At 38.0% G+C, this 27,225-nt stretch overlaps 2 protein-coding genes across 5 annotated transcripts in view; both read right to left on the bottom strand.

Annotated features, from left to right (window-relative positions):
- Positions 1–27,225, bottom strand: part of KLHL7 (kelch like family member 7) — a 55,744-nt gene that overhangs the window by 25,814 nt on the left and 2,705 nt on the right. For 3 of the 4 annotated variants that reach the window (XM_061413697.1, XM_061413700.1, XM_061413699.1), the window contains exons 2-6: positions 13,056–13,158; positions 12,055–12,148; positions 11,656–11,780; positions 8,693–8,868; positions 6,589–6,763 (exon numbers count right to left, since the gene is read on the bottom strand). In XM_061413697.1, coding sequence (XP_061269681.1) covers positions 6,589–6,763; positions 8,693–8,868; positions 11,656–11,780; positions 12,055–12,148; positions 13,056–13,158 — 673 coding nt within the window. Of the gene's footprint in view, positions 1–6,588; positions 6,764–8,692; positions 8,869–11,655; positions 11,781–12,054; positions 12,149–13,055; positions 13,159–17,433; positions 17,565–27,225 lie in introns of all 4 variants that reach the window. The other variant, XM_061413698.1, reaches the window with a different exon arrangement.
- On the bottom strand, positions 11,095–11,490 carry LOC133245943 (small nuclear ribonucleoprotein G-like). Its single transcript, XM_061413703.1, has one exon. The coding sequence runs from the start codon at positions 11,462–11,464 to the stop codon at positions 11,234–11,236; it is 231 nt and encodes a 76-aa protein (XP_061269687.1). The 5' UTR covers positions 11,465–11,490; the 3' UTR covers positions 11,095–11,233.

Here is a 27,225-nt window from a genome sequence, read left to right as displayed (position 1 = left end):
AAGAGACAATGACAAACTAGAAAAGAATTTATAAATCATATAAAAGACATATAAAAGATACTCAATAATATTCAGATGATCAAATAACAGAAAATTAGATCATGTATCTGAACAAAGTTCATAGAAAAAGAACTAATTACAAATAACTCTGAAACATATGAAAAGATGCTCATGTGCTCTAGTCAGAGAAATACAAATTAAAATCAAAGTTTCTCATACATCAGACTGCACAAGATCAAACTATCTAGAACACGGTATGATAAAGGAAGCAGCAGTCTCCTACACTCCTGGTGGAGACGTTGATGAGTGCAAATTATCTGTGAAATTATTATTTCATACCTTTTAGCCAGAAATTTCCCCCTTTAGGATTTTATCAACCTAAAGTTCACTGTCAGGGAAGTGGTTAAAAATTATGGTTATCCACACAATAGAACACTAAATATGGTTATTGAGATGAACAAGGAAGGGTAATATGTACACACAGGATGAATTCCAAGAAATAATGTGGAATGAAAAAAAGCAAGATGGGAAAATTCCCTGGTTGGGGAACCAAGATCCCACAAGCTGACAGGAAGGCAGGCAAGGGAGAAAGAAAGACATAGAAGAGTACACAGAGTGTGACTTTATTTTAAAAATTTATATCTTTATTTATATATATTTATACATAATTTATACAAGCATGTGTCAATAAATGACTGTGTATGCACAGACTCAAGACTTCTTTTAGAAGGATATACTAGATAATAATGGTTACCTCCAGTGAGACTTTTCACTATCTACCCTTGAACTGTGTATGATGTACAGTATTACTGGTCCAAAAATAAAATAATGTAAGCAATTTTCAATACATCCAGAAAACACTTCTGTTCATGATGCTGTGTTGGGCTTTTATAAGAGGAGTATAGAGAGAAGACAGTTTTGGATAACAGGTTGTGAATGAATGAAAATCAGTATCAATATTTCTAGCATTTCTTTCCACTTTAGAGCATTAGTAGATGCACTGTGCATTAGAACAGCTGGCACACTCAGCAGCCAAGACTCAGATGCCTACTCTCAGTCAGGGGTCCGCAAACCTGCTCCAGAGGGCCAGACAGCAAATATTCTGGGCTCTGTAAGTCACATTTGGTTTCTGTCATATATTTTTTATTTGTTTTTTCACAATCCTTTACAACTGTGAAAAACCACTTTTCCTCATCCCCTCCTCTCCCACTCTAGTTGTAAGACTGTAGTTCTTAAAAGTGTAGCTCCCTGACTAGCAGCATCACTTGGAAACTTGTTATAAATCCCAATTATTGAATGCTACCCCAGAACAGATTTTATGGGGTTTGAGAGCCACTGCTCTAGGAGGGCTTCACACAGGGCAGATGTGTCCTGCGGAATCTATGAACACAGTTCTCCCAACAACAGAACATAGGCAGTAGGGAAGGAGAGATTCAGGAGGGGAAGGTTCCAGACAACAGGCCATGGGTGCGACTGTACAACAGTTGCCAACTCTGGCCAACTGTGTCCACCCCTGGAGGAAGCACAGACTGTGGCTCCTTCACCGAGGGGCTGTTTCTCTCCCAGGACAGGGCTGAGGACAAGTTCTCTGGGACCTTTCCCTGAGAAGCCCCTTGCTCCTTAGGCTGATTCCTTTGGGAGTTAGTCCTTTGAGAGGCAGGTACTGTCATTTGAAGATTCTGAGTAAGAACTTGGTCTGACCCTTTGTGGTGGCTTTGACTATGATCTTCATTTTAGGACTCATTTTCTTTAGTTGTAAATTCTCTCAGTTTAGTTTTAGTCTACATTCCTATCATCTTTTCTGTTTTTCTTCTACTCTCAGAAGGCAGCCTCTAGGTCAGATGGTAGGAAGGTAACTGACAGTCTGAGGAAGGGAGGCCTTCTCTCCACTGAGCTTTATTCAGGCTTCAGAGCTGCATGTGCCTAGTCAAGGAATTTTAGAACTGTTCTTTATTAGAACAAGACAAAACAAAGAAAAAAAGAAAATGTAGCAAAGATTCCTGCTCAAGAGCCTAACCCCACACTTGGCTGGATTTCTGGAATAATGCCAATATTCTAAGTCAATTCAGAATCCACATAAGAACTAAGCACTGTACTTTATTTAGACTGGCTAGTTTATCTTCAACAGCTTACTCCATGTGTGAATAAACAGATGCAAGTCTCCACCCAGTGAAACCAGAAATAGGACACAGCATGCAAATAGGGGTATAACAAAAAATCCGATATTAACATGTACGAAATCCACATAATGAAAGCACGAATCTAAAGGTGTCTTCTTGGTCTTGATTTTCTTTCACCTCCCTGTATTTAAAGAAACTAGGGACTACCTATGATCTACTTCTTTAAACTCCCTACACCTTGGTTTCAAAGACAGCAGCTTGGGTGAACTCTCCTTTTCCAGTTCTTGTCCCATCACCCCTTAAGGGATATGTTCTTGATTCATACCCTTTTTTCCCCTCGACACCATAACTAGAACCAAAAGGTATTATACCATGCACTATCTTATGCTATTGCCACTCACGAAAAATGTTTATTATTAGATATTTATCTCAGATATTTTTAGTAAATATAGAGCATTCCACTGTATGGATATATCATAATACTTTCCCAAACTAGGGGACAGTATTGGGTCAACTTACCCTAAAACCGTAATATTATTAACTAGTAGCCATGGGATAAGTCTAACAGAAATTTTACTTTACTTCCAAATCAAGGGAAAGTGATACTATTTAATAATCAGGTGGGTGCCTAAAGCCTGTGCTCTGCAACAAGAGATGCCACCACAATGAGAAGCCCATGTGCTACAACTAGGGTAGTCCTCGTTCATCACACCTACAGAAAGCCTGCCCACAGCAATGAAGACACCGCTCAGCCAACCAGAAAAGAAACACATGAAAGGAGAACTAGTGAACTGGAATATAGATTTGAAGAAATCACCCCAAGTGCAACGAAAAGCTTAGAAATTATGGAGTGGAGAACTGACAACCTTTTTAATTAAAATTCCCGAAGAAGTTGACACTATTGGAAGAGAAAATGGCTGAGAGTTTTCCAAACTTGATGAAAAACATGGATTCCTCAGACTCGGGAAAATGAACAAACACTGAGCAGGATAAACACAAACAAATGTCCAGCTATATTTGATGCTAAACATCAAAACCAACAGAAACCCTTTTAAAAAGCCACAGGCAAAAAATGCACATTGTCTACAAAGAATGACAACTACACTGACAGGAGACATCAATAGTAACGATGGAGGTGGGGTGGAATATCTTCAAAGTACTGAGAGAAAATACATTCAACTTAGAATTACATGCCCAGTTCACCTTTAAGAACAGAGTAAAAGAAAAAAAAGATTTTTATATAACCAGTAACTGAAACAGTTTAAAATCAATAGACTGTCAGTGTATGAACTTTATAAAGGATGCTCTTCAGGAATATAGGGAGAAGGTCTAAGATAAAAGAAGAAATGGTGTGCAAAGAGATGGACAAATATGGATAAATTTAAATACTATTAAAAAAAATTAAGTCCCATTTGAGAAGTTAAAAAAAAAACCACTAAAATACAGAACAAAAAACATTTACTGTTTGCATCATTCTTCTTTATAGATTTAGGTACAGCTTAAATACACATACTAAATTTTAAAATAGCACTATAGCAATATATGTCAAAATCCTCAAACTCTCAGGAAAAAAGCAGTAACTTTTATCAGTATCCACTAGAAATAAGTTTAAAATTCAGGAAAACAAAAGTAATTTCTTAATTATAGACATCTCTTACCTACTCCACTCATATCCACCTATATACTCCAACACATGTATCCAACTAATGTCAAAAGCCAGGTCCATGGCTCTAGGTGAGAACTAAAGGTATTCCCATCAGCGTAAGGGAAAGACAAGACTAATATTTATCACCACCATAGTTAATTGAACACCATTCAATTAAAAACTTATTCAATGCAATTAGGCAATATAACAAAAGAAAAAAGTATAAATATTAAGGGAGAAAACTAAAATCATTATTTGCAGATCATGAATTATTTCCCTAGAAAAAAGAAGTCCACTGAAATTTAAAAAAAAAAATGATCAATAATGACTAAAGAAAAAAAAAATACAATCACAATAGCAACAACAAAAATATCTGAAAAATTTTTTTCAAGGAATATAGAATGTAAGAAAATTACAAGTTCTCTAGGGACACACAACAATTTAAATGAAGTACAACAATATTTAAGGGCTTCCCTGGTGGCTCAGATGGTAAAATATCTGCCTGCAATGCAAAAATGAATCATTCAACAATGATACTGGGTTAGAATCTTGCCAAACATTTAGGAGGGAAAATAAAGCTAGGCTCTTATTTATTCTGGGTGGCATGAGATCATTTCATATGTAATCAATCTCAGTTGCTTAAGGAAAAAAAAAAAAGAAATCCATAAATGCACAAAAGGAAAATTTAGGAAATTTTAAAAAATCATCTGGGACCAAGAAAGACCCTTCCAAACATATTTCTAAAGCTGGATATAAAGGAAAAGACTGATTAAGATTTATCAATACAAAAACAACTTGAGATTACACTTGCCATTTCAAGACGTTTTCTTTCCTCTCTCTTGAAAGCCACTCTCCAAAAACAAGGAAAGAAGAAGCAAACAAACTCTACCTCTGATAGTGCTAGAAGATTTGCAACTCCCAAAACAGTTAATGAAGACAGCTAGCAGACAGAATGTTAAACCTGAATAGTTATGGCAAGAGACACCAATGAGAAGCAAGCCAAATGATCCTGCAGAACCCTGGAATGATACAGAGTACCCCAAAAGCTGGAGTGGGGATGAAATCAAGAGAACTCTAAAATTCTAAAATAAATGACCGCTGAATTGCCAGGTCTCCTTTCCCTACTGCAGTCAGATACCTATGCTTTTCCCACTATAGGAGACAGAAGGGTTGGTCTTTGGAGATTCTGAATCAGAGATGTCCAGATTCAGGGAATCACACAGCAAGCGGTGTAAACTGAAAACAGGGATTAAGTGAAAGCCTTCAAGTCAAAATGCTCCCCCATTCAGTTCCCAAATGCCTCCAACCCAACTACCTGAGAAAATAACTACAGATAATGACCTTTGGGGGTCCCCAATTTAAAAACTGTCTGGCTATCCTGATTATCCTACAGTTTAGTCCAATAAATGAGAAGACCACTCACATACATAGTATTATCAATTTTATAATAACACACTCTTATAAATATGATTCACAGATGATATGAAATATTTGTTTTCAACAACAAAAAGAAAAAAAAAAACCAAAGGCAATACAGAAAAAAAGAAAAAAGGAAGGCAATACAGGAAATGCAGGCAAGATAAGAAAATATTAAAGGCATTATAATGCTACTCTGGAATAAGATATTATAGCCATGAAATAAGAGAATAAAACTCACAGAAATACAAAATAACTGAAATAAAAGTGCTAAAAGAAAAGGCTATTTCCAAGAAAATAGAAAAGGCAAAGATGGATAGGAGAGACAAGAAAAGATCACAGACTCAATCCCTAAAAAATCACAATATCAGCAATAAAGAACTGAGAAATCTGTGGCTGAATAGATAGAGAATGCCAGTGTGATAACTAAAAAAAGATGAAAACCAAGGTACATTACTGTGACCCTTCAAAATACCAGGGATTAAAAGAAAATAAAGTGTTACATGCTTACAAGGAGGCATACTAAATAAACTGGCATCAGATTTCTCAAAAGTAACACTGGAAGCTAGTAAACAATGGAAAATGCCTTAAAATTCTAACTGGAAATTATTTTTCAACATAATTCTATACCTAGTTTAACTATCCTTCAACATTTTATGATAAAATAAAGATGTGATTTGTCAAATTTCCAAATATTTACTGATCATATACTCTTTCTCAGGAAGCTTTTAAGGATATGTGCAATCAAACAGAATTTAGGAAGGGGAAGACGTGCGTTTGAGGAAAATAGTGAAATCTAACTTAGGAAAAGAGTGAAAGAACATCCCAGGATGGCAGAGAAGTCCCAGGATGAGAACTGTGTCTTAAGTTTACACCTACAATGCAAACACTTCATACTGAAACAGGCTTATCAACAGTGTTGCCAAAGAAAGAAAAGCAACAGATTGTTTAATTGTACAATTTTATTAAGTGGCATTTTACAGAGGGGTTGGAACTCAAGTCTGCAAGTCAAGAAAAATTAAGTGCATCAAAAAAGAATGTGGCAAAAAATGTGCTCCAGGTGCAACAAACCAACATTTTTCTTCAAAAAAGAAAATGTGATCACAGTACACTACTTAGCTCAATTATTTTAAAAGGAAATAAAACACATAAAATGAAAGTTGCTATACATGAAAGGAGACAAAGTCTAATTTTTTACCTTCTATCCCAGGTGTTCCTATAAAATAACGGATGGGGCTAAGTTCCTTCCAGATAGACAGTTGAGAATCCCAATAGATTAACTATACAGAAGGGCTAAGTCTCAAGTGTTTCTCCCTGGCTGCCCCATCTGATCCAATCTGAAGGGTTTTAAGTCCATGAGAAACTGGCTAGATGATCAGGTTATAAATGGATATTAAGGAAACTTACTTATCACCATTTTAAGGCATTCGGGATTATCTTGAATAAGTGGTTCGGCTTGTACTGTTTTACTTAAGAAATTCTTTGAGATAAGAGGAAACCTGACTTTAGCAAGGATGTCAACCATAAAAGGCTGGCGATTAGGTTCATCATATTTCAACCACCTGACTGCAGCATCATAAACCTAAGGGGAGAAAAACAGCATGGTAAAATTTTCAGATGGCAGCAGCACTTCCAATTACCTATGTTTACTCTCCCAGTGAAGGGAAAGAATCTCATTAAGACATAACTGCTTACCCCAAATATCTTATTCAGATACTTGTTTTCATCCCCAAATACCCATCTTTACTTCAGAACAGTTTACACAATGCTCTAGAGATTCTTCTAGGTAATATGCTTTATAGAACTTACTACTACTGCATAATGTAACGATAAGGAGGATGTTGAATACATATTTTTAAATTGCTTTTAAACAAAATATAACTTCTGTTTTGGAAGGAGATATGATATACATTTCCCACTGAAAAAAATCTATTGATCAATGCTAGTTTCAATATTTGCTTATATGGTACCAGGAAAATGTGTTATTTCCTCAGAGGCCTTCTACCCCAAGAGATATGAAGGTCATCTAAGATTTTGTTTCAATCTAATATTCCTGAATTATGAACTGATAGACCTATGTGCTTTCCACAAACTTTATGATATAAAAATTCTATACATATAGAAGGAAATTAGAGTATTTATGTAAGAATTGCTTTCTAAAATAAATAATTCCTTTAACTACCAAAAAAGTGCCAAGTTTATTAACATAATTTGATCTACAAATCACTAGTTTAAACACACTGAAAAAAGTCTAGTATTTCATATACCACATACTTTTAGGTCATATTAATAAGGCCTAAGTTTAATTTCCCCATGAGTCAGTTAAATTTTTTTATAGGAATTAGTCTTTTATTTTTAAATAAGTTCTTTATTGGGATAGTTTTTGATTTACAGAAAAATTGGAAAGATAGTGTAGAGAGTTCCCATATACCCTGCACTTAGATGTTAATTGGTACATTAGTATAAAACTCTCATCATAAATAATGAATAAATGTTGATACATTAAGGTCCATACTTTAAAAAAATCCTTTAGTTTGTCTAATTTTCTTTTTCTGTTCCTCAATTCCAAAGAAGATACATTACATTTAGTCATCATATCACCTTAGGCTCTTCTGCTGCTGCTAAGTCACTTCAGTCGTGTCCAACTTTGTGCGATCCCATAGATGGCAGCCCACCAGGCTCCGCCATCCCTGGGATTTTCCAGGCAAGAACACTGGAGTGGGCTGCCATTTCCTTCTCCAATGCATGAAAGTGAAAAGTGAAAGTGAAGTCACTCAGTCCTGTCCGACTCTTCACGACCCCATGGACTGCAGCCAACCAGGCCTCTCTGTCCACGGGGTTTTCCAGGCAAGAGTACTGGAGTGGGTGCCATCGCCTTCTCTGTAGGCTCTTCTAGACTATGACAGATTCTCAGACCTTCCTGGTTTTTGACAATTTTTGATAGTTGTGAGTTCTAATCAGTATAGACTGTCTCTCAATCTAGGTTATCTCATGATTAGGCTGGGGCTATAGTTTTTTGGGGAGGAAGACAGAGATGACATGCCAGTCTCATTATATTAAGGGTATGTGCTATCAACATGGTATCACTGATTTCCATGTTATATAATACATTATCACAAACTTTTTGACTTAAATTACAGAGAAGGATGGGGAACTGAAAACAGAAATTAAATGTCTGCATATTAAAGCATTACCCCATCTAGCTCCCAGCGCTGCACCCAGCTTACACCTCTGACAGTTTATCTGACAGTTCTGGAGATCACAGTCCAAAGTGGGTCACACCCTGGGCAAAAATCAAGGTGTCAGCAAGGCTGCCTGAAGGCCTAGAGGCGAAACCATTTTCCTGACTTTCCTAACATCCAGCAGCCATGAAACAGAATTTGGAATACTCTAGTGTAAATACTGTCTCTCCTAATATGATTTTTTTCTTTGTCATGTATTCAAAAATGAAGTGTAAGAAATTCATAGGAACATTTTTACTAAGAATAATGTGGGAAGGCAATTTAGTTACCTGATCCTCTGCTCTCACAGTCAGAGTGTCCTGGTTGAGGAGATGTGTAACTCGCTTGACATCAAGTTGTAGAAATTCATCAGTTTTATAAACTTCAGTAAAATGCTGATGAATAAAGTCATCCGCAGTTGCTTTCAATTCAGGACAGTCTAGACACTCTGCTAATACACTTATACCTGAAGATAGAAAATAAATGAACCAAAATACCTTAAAGATACAGTAATTGACTCTAGGAAAATGAGATAATAAATTTCATAAATCTTTTCCATTGATTTGTCTATTGTTATGCCAGCATGATATCATCTTATATGTGGCTGAATTTGGTACTTGGTAGGACAGACCCTCTTCAATGTTTTTTCAAACTTTTCTTGGCTACAAGTAAAACATTTTCTCTTGCAAATAAATTTTAAAATAAGCTTATAATGTTCTACTTTTTAAAAATTCTAATATGTCTTCAATTAGGGTTGCTAAATATTTGGATTACTTTAGGGACAGTTGACAGATCTCCACTTAGATTTTTTTAGTGATCTTCAATGTAATTAATTGATTATTAATGTTATATATCAGGAATCTGCAAAATACTGTCCATGAGCCAAATTATTCACCTCTAGCTGTAGCATCAGCAGCTAAGAATATTTTTCCTATTTTTAAAGGGTTGTGAAAAAAGGGAGAGTAGGGGAGAGAAAGAAGGAGGGGAATGTACTAACCAATAAGATGGCATGCTATATACTCATGGTAAGCAGTCGGCTACATATGAATGTTTAGGCTCCCAATAGGGAAATGATACTATCACCAAAAACCAGTATTTATTTATTAATTAATTTTTGGCAGTTGAATTTGTGGTTATTATATAACCAAATAATCATGTGGATCAATAAAATATGAATGTGAAAAGTAGTTGTTTCTATGAAGACTAATTCTAAGGTGTTAAGACAGACTTGAAATAGCTCACATCAAGCATGACCAAGACAACTGATAAAATCTAAGAAAACACTGCAAAATTCTAGAAGGATTCTGTCATCAGACTTCTTGCTGAGTTATCAATTTGTTTTAAGGAAATTAAGAATAAAAAATCATAGATGATATATTATTGGTGTGACTTATATAAGACAGATTTAGGTAAAATCAGTATTTATAGAGTTGGGCTTAGCATGAAACAGTAGCAGATTGCTATATTTATATTACACGAAAATGCAATCTTTACAATTGATAAAAACCTTCTTTAACCACTTACTACATTAATGAAATTTAAATTAGCCAACTAACTACTGTTCTGATTATGCCAAATAAGGAAATTTCTATTGTTACCGTATTTTTTCTTGACTGCACTGATGGAAACCTTCAGCACCAAATACGGAAATTTCTATTGTTACCGTATTTTTTCTTGACTGCACTGATGGAAACCTTCAGCACAAAATTGAACACTAGCATGTTTCCATGCAAAGAATATTTGCTATCAGTTTCAGATACATATAGATTAACTATTTTATTTCTAGTTTAAGAGTTTTCATAAATATAGGAATGAGTACTGAAATACAAAAGTGCCTTCAGCATCTGTTGCTATGGCTTTAAGTATTTTTATATAAGTATAGCATGTTGCTGCTGCTGCTGCTAAGTCGCTTCAGTCGGGTCCAACTCTGTGCAACCCCATAGACGGCAGCCCACCAGGCTCCCCGTCCCTGGGATTTTCCAGGCAAGAACACTGGAGTGGGTTGCCATTTCCTTCTCAAATGCATGTTAGCGTAGTAAATTTTTATGTTTGTTTTTTTAACACTGAATCATTCTGGCATTTCTAAAGTAAATCCTTGCTCCTCTTCCTATACACACAAAAAATCATTGCTGAGGTTATTTTTTATTTTGGAAAATGCTGATACAGTATTTTATGGCTTGTTTCTGCTGAGGTTAATAGGTTCTCCCTAAAAGCAGAGACATTACTTTGCCAAGAAAGGTCCGTCTAGTCAAGGTTTTTCCTGTGGTCATGTATGGATGTGAGAGTTGGGCTGTGAAGAAAGTTGAGCACCGAAGAATTGATGCTTTTGAAGTGTGGTGTTGGAGAAGACTCTTGAAAGTCCCTTGGACTGCAAGGAGATCCAACCAGTCCATTCTGAAGGAGATCAGCCCTGGGTGTTCTTTGGAAGGAATGATGCTAAAGCTGAAACTCCAGTACTTTGGCCACCTCATGCGAAGAGTTGACTCATTGGAAAAGACTCTGATGCTGGGAGGGATTGGGGGCAGGAGAAGGGGACGACAGAGGATGAGATGGCTGGATGGCATCACTGACTCGATGGACGTGAGTCTGCGTGAACTCTGGGAGTTCGTGATGGACAGGGAGGCCTGGTGTGCTGCGATTCATGGGGTTGCAGAGTTGGACATGACTGAGTGACTGAACTGAACTGAATCTCTTTTTTTTTTTTTTTGGCTATTACAAAAGTTTATTTAACAAAAAAGTAAGAAAATGTACACAACCCAATTTTTCTGGTAGTAAAATGTGGAGAGGGGACACATGGAAGCGTTGATTTCTCTGGTGAACACAGCCATTGTTCATACTCGTTCCAAGGCTTCTAACATGATGATACTATTTCCTCGTATTACCACCATTCCAATATTGTTCTGTTGCCCACTAGTTGCCATCTCCACACATTCATCTATCACAAGATTCATAAAGGGATCAAATCCCCACAATATTCCTTGGACATGTCTGCCACCATTTAATTTTAATGATAACTTCTTGTCCATAAATTTCTTCAACTTGGGAGGGTGTGCTTTGCTCATGTCTACTCCACTGAATCTCCTCTTAAAATATATTCCTGCAAAATTTTTTAGTGAACATCTCAAGATTAAATAAGGAAAAAAGAAGATTAAATAAGGATACTTAAAACCATGCCTTTTTTCTTTATTAAAATACAAATTAAAGTTTTTTTTTTTTTTAAGTGTTTTTTTTTAATAGGAATCTCATTTCTTACCAAGACAGTTTGAAGCATCAACTTGTTCTTTCAAAAAATCAACACACATTTTCTTCACAGGTTCAATCTGGTACTGATTTGCTGCATCTAATAAGGACTGAACATTGTTGCTATTCACAGAAATTCTGTAAATAAGGTGAAATGAATATTAATTTCCTACAATTTATTGTTTAAATAATGCTGTGGTAAAATGTATCCTACTGGCCCCTAAAATTAAACAAAAAAATTAAGATTTTTCAGCCTTTGAACTATATAGCATAGGATCCTCAAACCCCACCCCTACCACCCTTATAGTTTTTCATTCTGAAGAATGTGGAACACACCAACTTGTTATAATAATACTTTTCCATGGCAGATCCTGACCTTACTTCTCCACAGCAGAAATGATCCTTAACTTACCTAGCTGTATAAGCAAATTCCACAAGTTGTTCAATAATGTCAGGTTCAGCATCTTTGAGCTCCACTTCAAAGGACTTTGATTCAAGCATGTTAGCTAATACAAAGAGAAGAAACATAAGTGGCATAAGTACTTCCATGAGTCTAACTGAAGAACCAGATCATTCTAGGCTGTGTTAAATGTTAGAGAAAAATAGCATGACAGACACCTCTCTGAAAGAAAACACCCTAGAAAGCCCACCCACCACTGCCCTATAATAAATGCAAATTAATTCTCCATACTTGAGATGTGCCTTAAAATAAGATATTAGTCAATTAGTGTACTTAAAAAAAAAAGGCTAAGTAAACAGAAAGACATAAATCTAGATTCAGTATTTCCCCAACTCCTACATTAATTTGGTAGCATTCTCTTAAATTGCTATGGGAAAAATGCCTCTGATACAGCTGGAACAGACCTATAAAAACAATGACAATTAAATATACATAGTCAGCTTTCAACAGCAAGGCTCTCATTCTTCCCCAAAACCCTAGTAGGTAGCCAGGGCATTAAAGAGAAAACTTGAGGCAGATATATTATATAACTTGATCAAGCTCATAAGCAGTACTAAGTAGAAGAACCAGGACTCGGACCCAATTCTCAACTCCAAAATAGGGCTTTTTTTAGTATGTTATATTTCATTTTTCATTTTATTTCATTTAACTTGCTAGATAAAATGCCATAAGACTTATCTGCTCCTTTGCCTTTTCATCTGAGATTAAGAAAAAAACCCAGTATTCAACTAGAAGGTGTACATTCATTAATAAATACTTAGGGGCCTTTAGGGCTAACAAAAGGACAGGTCTCCTTCGAGCAATCATCACCATGACCACTCTTCAATCTCTTCACTGTTCTATGGCCTTAAGTGCTTTTAAAACTGGCATATTAAATATGAAAATGGCATATTTCCATTTAGACTTCACCTAAATCTCAGAAAAAATATTATGTTTCATCTTCAGATACTTACTTGTGAACATTAAGTTAAAAAAATGACTGGCTGCAGCAAGGACAACACGATGAGCAGGTATCTTTCTTTCCTGGACCATAAGGATCACATCACACAGTGTTTTCTAATCAAGAGAGAAATAAATACAATTAAAAAGTGCTCAATGGGAATGGCTAGGCAAAGGAAAAAACAGGTGCTGACCAAATGCTTTATCTCTATTTTCCATTTAAATCCAGTATTTCCCCAGCACAGATCTTGTTTATAATGTAAAATCTATTTACGAAGGACTTACAGAGTTGCTGTCATGAGTTTGGTGTATCAAAATCTGGCACTAAAGCTCCCAATAATCAGAAAAAAAAAAAAAAAAGGATCTTTAAAATCAGAAAAAAAAAAAAGTACGAACCTTTGCGGGAAGCCAATTTTTTATTTTTAATCTGACACTAATTCTAAGATGTTTCTCATAGTGAGATTTTACAGGGACATTAAATGACAACGTCCTTGGTGGTTTCTCAAACAAAACAATATACTTTTAAAAAACTGTCCTTGATAAAATGTAGAGTACACACTGCATTTTCCAAGAAAGTTGCCTTCACAGACCTAACCCGAAACAGGAACAACTCAGAACATAGAGTAGATGAACCAAGTGTCCACTGAGCACTCTTTCCTTAAATAACACTTCTCTAATATGCACTTCTGATAAGACCTGGAGAGCAGCCACTTTTAAATTGTGATATCTAACCAAGGGCAAATGTGTCACTGTAGGTTACTGAAAGAAGGCAAATCTAGATTGTATACTTAAAAGTGTTAGAAACATGGGGAACATTAAAGTTTAAGATTTACTTTACTTACTTAAAGATGAGTTTCAAGAAAAAAGAAATGTCTTATTTATCAAATAAAATTTCAATTTCTTAATGAAGTTAAAGATATAATGTATAGATTTGGCTCAGAAAAAAATATGTAAAGCACTCTCTTAGGCACTGGGAATACGAGGCAAATAATATTTTCAGAGTAATAGTACTCACAAATCTCAATAATGGCCCAATAGCTCAGAAGATATGGAATTTTGCAAATTTAGGTATTTTACTAAAACTACTGATAATAGTTTCTGATAGATAAATCACTATTTCCTACATTACTATTCCACGAATAAAAACCCAAATAAGATAGTGCACTTAGAATGAGAAAAGAATGGGTCCCATTTTTTTAGAACCCTAAAAATGGGTTCTTAGTGGGCTAAGAAATGAACATTTCATTCTTACAGCTTACTTAAGGACTTTTTTTTTTTAAGCTTCCCTGGTGGTGCAGACAGTAAAGAAACTGCCTGCAAATGTGGGAGACCAGAGTTTGATCCCTGGTTTGGGAAGATCCCCTGGAGAAGGAAATGTCAATCCCCTCCAGTATTCTTGTCTGGGGGAATTACATGGATGGAGGAGCCTGGTGGGCCACAGTCCATGGGTTCACCAAGAGTCAGACACGACTGAGCAACTAACACTACTGGGAACTACAGACTATTGCTTAGACATTATATGCAGATCATAATTAAAGCCACTGTTACTCCAATAATGTCTTACATTTTTATTTCCATTTATTGGGGAAGGGGTACAGAATAGGCATAGCTTGCAGGTGATTTTGCTGCACCAAAAAATACTAGGTTGCAAAACCAAGCCAATTATTTGGTTACCATCAAAAACAAGCTGATCAAGTTTGCTTAAGAGGAAGAAAGAGAAAAAGACAGGGAGAAGTGAGGGAGGGAAGGAAAGAAAAAAAGAGGAAGAAAGAATACTGACAGAATAGCAAGCAAATTAGATAGGCGAGGGACCTATGGCTGCTGACGGGAAGTTCCAGAAAATGTCAGGTTAAACTGAAAAGCAGCAAAAAACCTTCCCAAGGCATACTTGGGGATGGGAAATGTTAGTGCAGTGAATTAACAGACACAGAAGAAGTCAGGGAAATCAGAGGGCTCTTTGTACAATTTAGTCTTAGTCTAAGATTAATCTCTAGCTGGATATAAATGTGTACAGCAAGTGGGAGGAGGTGAAACGGGAGCAATCGTTTACATCCAAATGGTCCATTTATTTGACTGGACTACAACAGATTAATAGTTCCTATTCAACAAGAAATGGGACTGACCTAAAGGGAGAGGTCCCTCCTGCTATCTATCCTTGGGGAAGAGGGGTATGCACAAATAGGAAATGGGAAGAGACAGAGACTCAGGAAGCTGGAGAATGAAAGCCCGAAGTGAACAGAACAGAAACTTAAACAAAACTACCTTTTGAACAACATATCTTCACTGGATTAAACAAACCAAAAAAACCTTGCAATTTCTGTTTATGTCCTCCCATATTTGTTAGATCTTTGTATTTATTATTTTCAGCTTTTGAATCTTAAGTCTCTTATAAAAGCATAATTTTTGTGTAACTTTGCCTGAGGGTCCCACAAAGATAATTTTTAATAGAGTTTAACATAATCCTGTTTATCACTAATAACTTAATTTCATTTTACATATGCTATCTTTTTAAATGCTATTTATTATTTCCTTGCTATCTTCATTTTTTTTTTTTTAACTGTCAGTTGTTACTTTGGTCACATATTCTTTGCTTTTTTTCCTCTTTCAGGGACTTACATAGAGTCTGTCAAGTATTTGCAAACTGAGTCCAGCAGGGTATTGTTCTAGGCATGCAAGAAGGGTTCAAGAACAATATATCTATTAATGTAATTCATCATACTGATGGGTTAAAAGAGAAATTTTTCACATAGAAAAGCTTTAATATATGGCAAAAGGGTGTGTGATAATATTAAAAATTCATTTCCTAAGATTCTTTAATAAAGAAAATGATGTGTCTGTATGCTTAAGGTCATTCATCAGAATCAACAGCAAACATCACATTTAACAGTGAAACAGAAGAGGCATTCTCATTAAAGTTTGAAATATATATATACACATATACACACATCCTGTCACATTTTTCTGGAATTTTTAGCCATATCAGTACAGAAATAAAGATAAATCAATTTAACACTAGAACTCATACTGAAAGTCAGTAAAGTAGCTAGACAAAGAAGATAAATATGAAAAGGCAATTAGATGTAATGTCATTAAAAAAACCACACAAATTAGAAAAAAAAATCCTAATCACAGCAGTAAGAAAATAATTAAATATCGAGAAATAAATCTAAACAATGTGAGGGACCTACATTAATGGGAATTTGGCATATGATAAAGATACCATTTCAAGTATGTGGTGAGGAGGTGGGGCACAGGTAATGTTTAAGGCAGTGAAATTATTTTGCTTGATACTCTTAACAATGGATATATGTCATTATACATCTGTCAAAACCACAGAATGTACAAAAAACGAACTCTAAGATACACTATAGTTAATAATTTAACAAGGCCTCATCCAGTTTAACAAATGCCTCACACTCAGACAAGATGTTAATAAGAGGGGAAACTGGGGCAAGGGGATGAAAGGAGTAAATGGAAAGTACTTTCCGCTGAATTTTTCTGTTAAAACTGCTCTAAAAAAAATTAAGTTTAATTTAAAAAAGGTGGTGAGAGATTTGATAACTGACAAAATGGTATTGGAGTGGCTGTTACCAATTTATGAGAAAATAAATAATAGTTTTCTCTCTCATAAAGTGCTCTCTCTTCCTCTGGTGAAGGTAAGTACTGGGAAGGAAGTCTCAGTCCTTTTCTCCATCCGTCGCTGGTGGAAGAGTGACTGCAGGATGAGCAAGAGCATAGCAGAGGTCACTGACCACACGGAGCCAGGTTTCCCAGCTCACTCTTCCAGGAATCTGCTCCCCCAACAGAACTGAATTCACTGGGACAGGCTTGCCTCCGTCTGTGGCAGGAGAGGACTGTTTCCATTCCTCAGCTGCTCTGCCTCAGATTGGGTGGGAAAGTTTTTAGTTAAGGGGGAGAAGAGGAGGAAGCCCACTTTATGCTCAAGTCAAGGCCATGCTCACTAGTCTTTCGCCATTAATTTATGTCTCCTGTGTCTATTTCTGAAATATTTAGAACCAGAAGAAGAGGGTCCCTCAAACCACTATGGATAGACACTCAAACCAAGGCAAACAGCAACTCTGGGGCTGCTTTAGGGTTTGCAAGTATTAGGCACTTTTGTGGGGAAAGTCCTTTGGCTTGAAAAGACTCCCCTCAAAACTCCCCTAAAGGCAGGCATTTTAGACATGCGTTTGTGGAATGACCTTTTGCTCTCTTTAGGTAGTTGCCAGACAGGACTGCAAAAAGGCACTTTAGGTTCCTGTAAGTTCCACAGCATTGCATGAGGTTCTAGCTTTCTGCGGTATGTGCTGGCGTTAGGAGAAGGCATGCAAGCAGCAGTCCCAAATTCTGTTCTTCACTGTATCCCAAGGAGAGGACTGAGGAATGACTAACCTTTGGATTTATGTGGCTTGTCAACAAGGTTCTGCAATCAGTCCCTCCCAGCGTGAATTCAAGTTGACCCTGGGTACAGATCCCTGAGTAGACTGTAGATTCAACTATAGTTGGGTGGTGGATTTAAATCACTGAAAGGATAAATGAAAATGGAACCCTTATTACACAGGAATAAATCATCATTTTGGATTGAGATTTACTAGAAAAGCCTCAGGGAAGCCCAGAAAAGCCTCAACAAAGCAATAATAAACCCAAAGGTTAAGAGAAAAAAATAATTTACATGACTTTAGAAATCTTTTTTGTTCAGAAAAACAGCACTGGGCTTAAATACATGTATAATCAGGATAAGGCAAGTGGGAAAGCAAAAGAAAAACAAAGGAACACACCTAGATTAATAAAGGAGAAGATTTCCTTCCTTAAGGGAAATATATGACAAGCTCAGTCAAACAGCTTTGAAAAGAAAAGCAGATAAATTTTGGTGCAACTGATCTTTAAAAGAGGAGATTAGAGGGGAAAAAAGGTTACTTTTGTTGTTATTTATTCAATGAAGGTGATGTGGACCAAAGAGATATATAACAAAGGAAGAAAGAATTCAGGAGACTAAACAATCTCTCTCAGAAAGAAGTTTGACCTAGGAATTTTTAATAAGATTTCTTTTAAAGCTAAAGGTAAGAAATCAAACACATAATTAAAGGACTGCCCTCGAAAGACTGGGACAGTTGTAGTAGGTGATTACAGTAAGTTCAGATTGATTTGAAAAGGGGAAATGAAGATCAGCAATAACATACTGCATGCATTATTAAATAATCTGCAAGGTGATCTGGTCAGAAGACAGGAATGGTAAATGCTCTAGTGAAACATATCTGCGAAGATCCTGGAAATTAAGACTATGGGAGAGTACTAGGTCCCATTAAGGGGAGCCAAATAATTCAGACCTGTTAGATGCCGGGCTTCCCCGTAATTAAAATTACCTTACTGAGGGTGGTTAAGGGTTGGCAGTAAACCTAACACAGACCTCTTATATTTTCTACCATGGCGATGTCTATAGACTTTGAAAGGCACTAGAAGTAGGTTAGCAAAACATCTGGGGCCAAAATGAAAAGGAAAAGAGGCATTTGATCTCAGCAATGTTAGCTCTACAGGATAGGAAAATATTCAGCTTAAATAGGTTAGCTACTCAGTTGGGGTTGTCTGGAAGGAACAAATGGACACAAAGACACCGCCCACTTCGACACAAATAGGAAACAGAAAGGAATGCGTCTGCTACCACCAAGTTTTCCAGGCCTGGCAAACAAAAGATGAAGAAAGGCAAGGTTTCGAGGAGCACGTTGTAAAGGGCCACGGGCCTTAAAGGAGTCTGTTAAAGGTCACGATCCAGCTGAGACAAATGGAGGGGAAAAAAAGAAAAGGCTCTTCCATGAACTAAGATTAATACATAGAAGGAGATTGGATCACTCTGCTGTACGCTTGAAACTACACCGTAGAGTAACTATACTTCAATGTATTTTATACACACATATATGTGAATATATAAGGAATTTCACAGCAGGTGAGGATTGTAATGACACAGAGGTGCAGAACAACCAGGAGGATCAGAACTGCCGAGGATTCAAGGCCACAAACTGCTCTGCACAACCGCCCATTACGAATTCGAATCCCTCTCCTCCCAAACAGGAGGGAAGACTTTGTCACTAGACAAAGCTCAACTATTTTGGCACCGAGTTGCCAGGAACACAAGGTTCAAATAAATGAAAATTAATCCTAAACGTGCAGGATGGACCACAAGGAGAAAAGAGAAACTCTAGCAGAGTCAGCAGCTGAGAAACTCCGCTGGCAAATTTCCATGGAAAACAATGTATCCTATGCCAACAAAGCATTATCATGCATAGATGAAATTCCTTCTCCAGTAAACAGTGTGCCCATTAGCCTCCTCATCAAAGTGATTCCTCCAGGCTGAGTTTAGTCTTAGGGTCTATCAATTACAGACAGCTGACAAAGGCTAGCAGTCTGTCAAAATCAAAGCCAAGATTTTCTTTGAAAACTGTTTCACCAGAAACAAAGTTTCTGCTCTGATTTTGGCTGGCAACAATAACAGTGGGTTAGGACCGTATTATATTGTGTCAACATCTTTTCTATTTATTGAGAGATGGGAGATGTGCTTGTATAGTTTCAAGTTTGTGGGGATGGGGGTGACACTATGCTAATCTTAAGAGTCCTGAAGACCCTCTGCCATACTGAAAACGTGACACAAACTACTTTGAAATTGGAGAAGTTCTGGAAGTGCTCAATTAACAGTCTATTCTGATGGAAGACAGCCTACACTGAAGGTGCTGGAGAAGTTATCCTGACTTGACCTTAACACTTAAGTGAATGCCTTATGGCTGACACTCAGCAGCATAAGAAAATAGGGAGAGCAGACTTTTGCATTTCAACTGCTTTAACTGACAGGGAGATTACAGATGTGGGAATTCAACAATAAGGGGGTTCATAACAGACAGACTTGGGGGATTTTGTTGTTAGTATGGAATTAGAGTACTGTCATTTGTTCACTGCAGACAATCTAGAGAGCTATGAATGACATCTTGGCTGAGAACAATTTGAGATGAGAAATGAAGTGCCCTTCCAAGTCTAGAGTTAACAGATATCTACCCATTCCACACCTTTCTGCATTCCACAGCTTTCTGGAGTAAAAAATTAAATAACTTCCTGCACCATTCACCGTTCTTCAGAGGCTACACAAAGGAACAGTCAATTGGTAGAGGATGCCCTGTCAGCATCTGAGAACAAAGCACTCCCTGTGCCAGTAACAGAACACCTAGAAGACAAAGCAAACCTGGGAATACGAACTCACAGTACTGTGTCCAGTTAACGTCTGTTAGAGAGCTGGTGCCTGGTTCAGCTCTCTAAGATTCTCAACTCAGAGAGTTTATCTGAAGATCAACAGCCAAATGAGACATAATACAACACCCTACTGACAGACGAGCAGCTACCTAGTAATCCCCCATAGGCAGCGCTTCTCTAGTGAAATAAAGTTGGAAGACGAGGCCTTGCTTGAGAAGAACACCTTGTAAATTCCAATAATCTAAATTTTATAATCTGAATACTCATGTGTCCTGCAAGAGGGGCAGTGGGGAAGACGGCTGGGCCCAAGTCCAGCATACAGAGTCCACCGTAAGACACATCTTACCTGTCCTATTGAGTAGATGGGGAACTCAAGCAGAAGTATGTGAGGAATCTCATCATTAATAAAACAGCAATGTCTTTTGTTCTAATTTAATTTTACTAGCAACTTCGCTCTTGTTGGGTAAAATTAGGAAGACAGATGTGAACTCAAGATACCTTGTGCCTTTCCTTTGAGAGAAGTGATGATCAGAAATATTCTGTTCTCAATACCACGTAGACACAGAGAGACAGACACACACAGTTTATTCTTTTTTCGGGGAAAAACCTTTGATCAGTGGTTTTCAAAGCTTTTTCTTTAAGCAGCTGAATCCATTTTCAAGTGATTTGATTTCATTTAATTTGTACAGACAGAATGGTTTCTGGCCAGAACTAGCCTGGCAACCAAGGTATGGAAGAGGCTCCCCTCACTAATACGCTTAATGATTCATTTACAAAACTTTTGTTTCTGATCTCAGCAATTAGTCCTTCTGGAGGTGGGTTGCGGTAGCAGTTTAGAGATTTGGGGACCCAGAAAAAGAATCATTTAATCAAGTGATAAAACAGCATTTCCATAGAATTCAAAGTTAAAACTGTGACCTGGCCATTTTGGCCTCCTCGTGCCACTGGGTAAAAAGTTACTACAGTGGGGTAGGTGCCTGATCCTGGCCATCAAGAAAAAAAATTGTTGCTCTTCTCCATGAGACAAAAGATGACTGGAACTCAAGGGACCCCCATTGGATTCCTTCTGGTTGTTGGGAGAAACAATCCTCTTTGGTTCTCGAGTTCCTGGACATGCTAAGAATGCAGGGTTCTGTCACTTTTTACCCAAGCCCCCATTTCTCAGGGTTTTCCTGGCAGAAAGTGACCATGACGGTGAGACAATGTCTCCCTTCCAGGATAAAAAGCAAGCCTGTCTATGGTTTGCTATAAAGTTGGCAGATTCCTTAAACTCAGTGCTCATTTCTTAGCTCCAGCACAAACCCACTGTGTGTGTAATATCCATCCAGGCCCCACCACGTCACCCTCATAGTACTTCCGGGGCAAGGGGAACTGGTGCATACACACTGACGCTGCTGACGCTGTGTGGCGAATAGCCAGGTCTGTGGCCCCTGGCCTAGGAGTCTCACGTCTTCTGCCAGCATCCATCCAACAGTAACAGGCTAACTTAGTCAGCTTTTAAGTAACATAAAATCAGATCCCAGAGGTAACACTGAAGCTGCCAAATGTAGCAGTAAATATAAGACTAAAGTAATCCTATACAGGGAAGTCCGAAGGTTCAAGATACCTAGGAAGAAAAGATCAGGTTACCACCCCATCAGATAAAGAAACTTGAGGGGCTGGCTAAAGACAAAGAATAGGATGGCCAGTGAAGAGAGAAGTCCCAAATACAACAATTAGTAAACCATGACAAACAATGAATGTGGCTTCTACTTTTTTCTTTTTTATAAAATATTTACATAATAGTTGCCCTTCCCCTCTAAGATCATATAAACCATCAATTATCATATATAGCCCTTAGGATCTTCAAGTGACTTAGAAGGAACGGATATCACTAAGTGATCCTGGAGTTAGACACTATAAGTGAAAAAAAATTTTGGTGGTATATATAACTGAACTGATACATATTTTTAATTATAGGAATGAGAATAAGAGCATGCATGTTTGTACTGGACAGCCTAAGGCAGAGGTCATGGTGGGTATTTGTGGATTCTGGCAATCTAGCTTCCAATTTCCCCCTCCTATTAGAACTCCAAACTCTCATTTCTGGGGGAAAAAATCCTCATTATGAACTATCCTGGAGAGAGGGCAATTCTCTGAGCCTGCCTCTCATTATGGAACCCGTAAGTCAGACAGTTCTTCTATTCACTCCGTAGCAAAGACCTAATCTGGCAAACAATCAAAGGCCAGCCAATTAGACACCTACTTTCAGGATTTTGAAACCTGAGTGAATGATGGAACACTAGGGCAGAGTGTTGGGGATGGAGACGTCTTTATAGTGGCACGAGCTAGTCGTCAAGACTGTCCCTGCATTGTAACCTTGGCTCTGGGGTTTTTGCAGCCTAGTTACCAAAGAATCCCTTGTTCCCCGTTTGCCAGGCCTGCTCAGCTTCCAGCCTGCGGTGAATGCAGAAAGCTCCCAGAAGTCTCTAGACAGAAACTCCCTCAGTCTCTTGATTCCAAACATACCCACCTACACACTTACCAACCCTCTTTTCCTTCCTAGTCCTATGGAAGAGGGACCATCCTCCTTCCAAACGAGATTACTCACCTTTACTTCGGACTTCATCTCAGGAATTATCTATCAACTACCCATTCTGTCTCACAAGAACTCAACCTCTCCATCTCAAATGAATTCTTCCTACTAGTTTTCAAACACACATACATCTCCCATTTAAACAAATAACATCAAAAGCCTTCATTTGACTCCCTCTCTCCGTTAGGGTCAAATTTCTCAAATGAACTGTCTCCGTTTTCTGATAACCTACTCACACTAATCTGACTTCCATTCACAGTCAATAAACCCCTCTTTGTTATTACATCCTACAAGCATTTTTAGATCTTATCTTACTGACTTCTCATAGGCTTCAAAATTTGCCATCTTCTTTCTGAAACAATTTCTTCTCTGAGTCTCAAAACTCTCACTTTCCTCCTACTCTTCTGGCCATTCCTTTTTTGTTTTCCTTACAGGCTCATTCCCGATCCAGCCTTTATCCTAGTCTCTTAACTCTCCACAGCTTCAGTGAAGTTATCTTCTATCTGCAGGTAATTCATAAATTCATATTTTTAACCCACAACTCTCCAGACTTGTCAACTCAGATACCTCAATGTTTCAGCAGCACTGTGAATCAATTAAAATCCAAATTACCTTTTCCTCAAAGCCTTAATCCAAAAAAAAAAAAAAAAGCCATGGTCCATTTCTAGTATCTCCTCTCTTAGTAAACAGTGTCATGATCCATTTAGTTATGCACTCTAGATAGAACCCTGGGGATCATGAATGACATCCTGTACAGAAATCCTCAGCATTCAATCACCACCTTCACAAAAGCAAAAAACGCAGCCAACTTTTATTGAGAACTCACTCATTATCAGGTCCTGTTTTAAGTTATCTTGATTATCTAATTTAGTCATCACAACCACACAGGATGGTTATTATCACTAACCTGTTGATCTTACCTCCTAAATCTCTTCAATGTATCACCTTTGCTGAAGCTCCAATACTTTGGCCACCTGATACAAAGAGCCGACTCACTGGAAAAGACCCTGATGCTGGGAAAGGTTGAGAGCAAAAGGAGAAGGGGGCGGCAGAGGATGAGATGGTTAGACAGCACCACTGACTCAATCAATGGACATGAGTTTGAGCAAACTCTAGGAGACAGTGAAGGACAAGGAAGCCTGGTGCTGCAGTCCATGGGGTTGCAAAGAGTTGGACAAGACTTAGTGGCTGAACAACTTCACTGATATTGCTGTTGCTGCTCTCACCTCTGTCCAAAGGACCATCTCACTGGGAACTTCTGTTTGGTCTGTCAGCAAATACTGAGTTAATTCACTTAATTCACAGAGCAGTCAATTATTTTTGTCAAAAGAAAAGCTGATAACACCTTTTCCTCCTCTCACAGACATATTTGAAAGGGTATCAGAAAAAAGGCAAAACCCACTAACTTGGCTTACGAGGCTATACCTGGATAGATCTCTAACAACTTGTCCCTTTTCATCTTTCACCATCCTCCCACTGTGTTCTGTGCTCCAGTCACACTGGCCTTTTACCAGTCTCTGGGACCTGCCATTTTATGTTAAGAAGGTCTCACACAGTGGATTCGCAACAGATATTCACCTGAACGGATGAGTTAAAAAGCCAAACTGAAATAGGGGAATAGATAACCAGTGAGCCAAAGAGGGAGAGAGGTATTTACAGGGAACTACTGAGACAAAGAATAAGTGGGATTGGTTTCTTAGTTGGTTTACAAGCTAGAGAGGTTAAAACATGCCTAAATGCTGATAGCTAGAATCCAGCAGAGGAGAAGTTAATGATGCCTAACAAGGATAGAGTAATCAATGGTGCAGCAACTTTTCTGATTAGACTAGTACTGAGAAAGGCAAGGCCCAGATGGAAGTACTGGCTTTCAATGGCCTTAGTCACTGTAGCAGAATTTTTAAAAAGTGCCAAAACAAGTTTACAGATTTGGTGTGGAAAGATGAAAGCTAGATAGTTCCAGATTAATGACTTATATTTATTTGTGATGTCAAAAGAGGGATGATCTACTGAAAGTGAGGATACAGGATTCAGGTTAGAGGAAAATAGTAAAATAGATAGATAAGTGGGATTGCTCACCAGTAAGTAGCACTGCCAGGCCAGGTGAAGTCAGGACTCACCCGGTGGAGGGCTGCCCAGTAATGGGACATTCTTCAGCTGTGCTTGGAAGCCTTGCACAAAGGTGAACAGTCATCAGTGCTGTTTGCCCAAAGGATGTGAAAAAAAGGACAGAGGGCCAAGAAAGCTTGGGACACTGAAAAGAGAGCAGAGAGAGAGATATCTCCTAAACCGGACAGACAAAAAGAGAAAATTGAGAAGAGTTAAGGATAGGGAGGTCTGGATAATAGGGAGTTGTCAATGGGCGCTAAGAAAATTCAATGAGAAAAGCCTATAAAACACTTTGCAGAATGGCTGCTATATCCAAAGTAAGTGCTTGAGAAGTGTTTCTATTATTGAGGATTTGATGCAGAAGGCTTAGATCACTGCAGGAGACCCTAAGGATTACCGACGTGTAGTAACTGACAGTCTTGGAGAAGTGAGCCTACAGAGGCTGAGTTACTTTAGTAATAGTAAGAGCACTGAGGTGACTGCTCAGCAAGCATCCAATCCTCAAAATTAGCTTTGCGGTTCTCTCACTTCACTCTCAATGGGGCTTTAACATAAGCTCTTACATTCTAATTATTCTTTAATTCATTTAACCTGAGGAAACTGAACTCTAGTGGTACTCAAAGTTCTCAAAACATCTCTCAATTGATAAGGATCTTCTGGACTGCATTAACAAACAGCATCAGCGCTGGATATGTGCAATAGTGACTAATGACCCTGCCCTGCTTTGAAGAACCCCTTTCTAGTGTAACAGGTAATGTGAACCTAAACAAAAAAGTTGGAAAAATGACAAGGCACTCCACCAAATAAAATAAGATGCTACTATACAGCCACTAGAATGGCTAACATCATAGAGACTGACAATACCAAGTGTTGGCTAAGACAGAGCAAAAGCCTCTGTCATACAGAACTGGCTGAAGTGTGAACTGGCACAACTTCAGAAATTGTACTCCTATACGGAGTAAAGTTGAATGTAGCCTGCCTTATGACTCAGCAACTCCATTTTTGGGTATTTCCCAACAAAGGCACGCGTACACACATCAAAAGAAAGAAAGAAAGTCGCTCAGTCGTGTCTGACTCTCTGCGACCCCATGGACTGCAGCCTACCAGGCTCTTCCATCCATGGGATTTTCCAGGCAAGAATACTGGAGTGGATTGCCATTTCCTTCTCCAGGGGATCTGCCTGAGCCAGGGATTGAACCCGGGTCTCCCGCATTGTAGGCAGACGCTTTACCATCTGAGCCACCAGGGAAGTCCAAAGACATGTACAAAAATGTTCAAAGTAGTACTAGTTTTAATAATCCCAAATACCCAACATGATAGAAGGGATAAATTGTGGTGTGTTCATGCAAGTTTGTATGTATGCAAACTACATTGAAGATGGACTAGAGCAGCAAACGACAATATATATAAATCTCACAAAGAAGATGTGAGCTTTAAGAAACCAAGACACATAAATATACACTCTATGATTCCACGTACGCAAGTTCAAGAGCAGGAAAAACAGGTCTGTGGCAGCAGAAATTAGAATAGTGGTTACCTTTGAGGAGGCAGCAACTGAGAAGGGCATAAGAGGGAGACCTCTGGTGTATTAGTCATGTTCTTTTTCTTGGAGGGGGTATGTTCATTTTGCAATAATTCTTTGAGCTGCACATTTATGATCTGGGCCCTTTTTGTGAATCTTACACTTTATCGTCAAGTTTACTTAAAAACAGGAGGCCAGAAATGACTGAAAGGATAATGGAAGAAAAGGCTTTACAGGAAGCCGAGGCTGCTGGCTCAGCAGCATCCCCTTTCACCACTACGTATAGATTGACTGCAGTGTCACGGAGAGATGAAATGACCTAATCCTTGTCTAAGATCACAGAACTATTTAATGATAGAGCAGGAATTGGGATTCAGGAATTCTAAGTTCACAGTAGTCTTCAATTCTTGTAGGGATGTTTCTGGGTGTGTACAGAAGGACCCTTGTCATCCCATCTTCAAAGTAATGACATGAGGGAAAGCAAAAAATAGTAATAACACAAAAGTATTCACCAGAGAACAATGACAATTTAAAAACTGGTCCTCACTCCAACATTCCTCCTCTAGCTTACACTAGCTTCTCCTTCTGCCACTTCCCATCAACTGCCCTTGTCAGTCCTTCTTGGTGAGCCTCTTCTGTGTTATGTCAAATAGAACAATACGTGTACAATGTAAATCAACTGCAAAAGTCAAACTACACATCTTACAAAAGATGCAGGATTCCAAGAAGTTGGTAAAAATGCTACTGG

This window comes from Bos javanicus, chromosome 4 (assembly GCF_032452875.1).
Source record: "Bos javanicus breed banteng chromosome 4, ARS-OSU_banteng_1.0, whole genome shotgun sequence".
NCBI classification, from domain to species: domain Eukaryota; kingdom Metazoa; phylum Chordata; class Mammalia; order Artiodactyla; family Bovidae; genus Bos; species Bos javanicus.
This window is presented reverse-complemented; position numbering and strand designations above follow the sequence as displayed.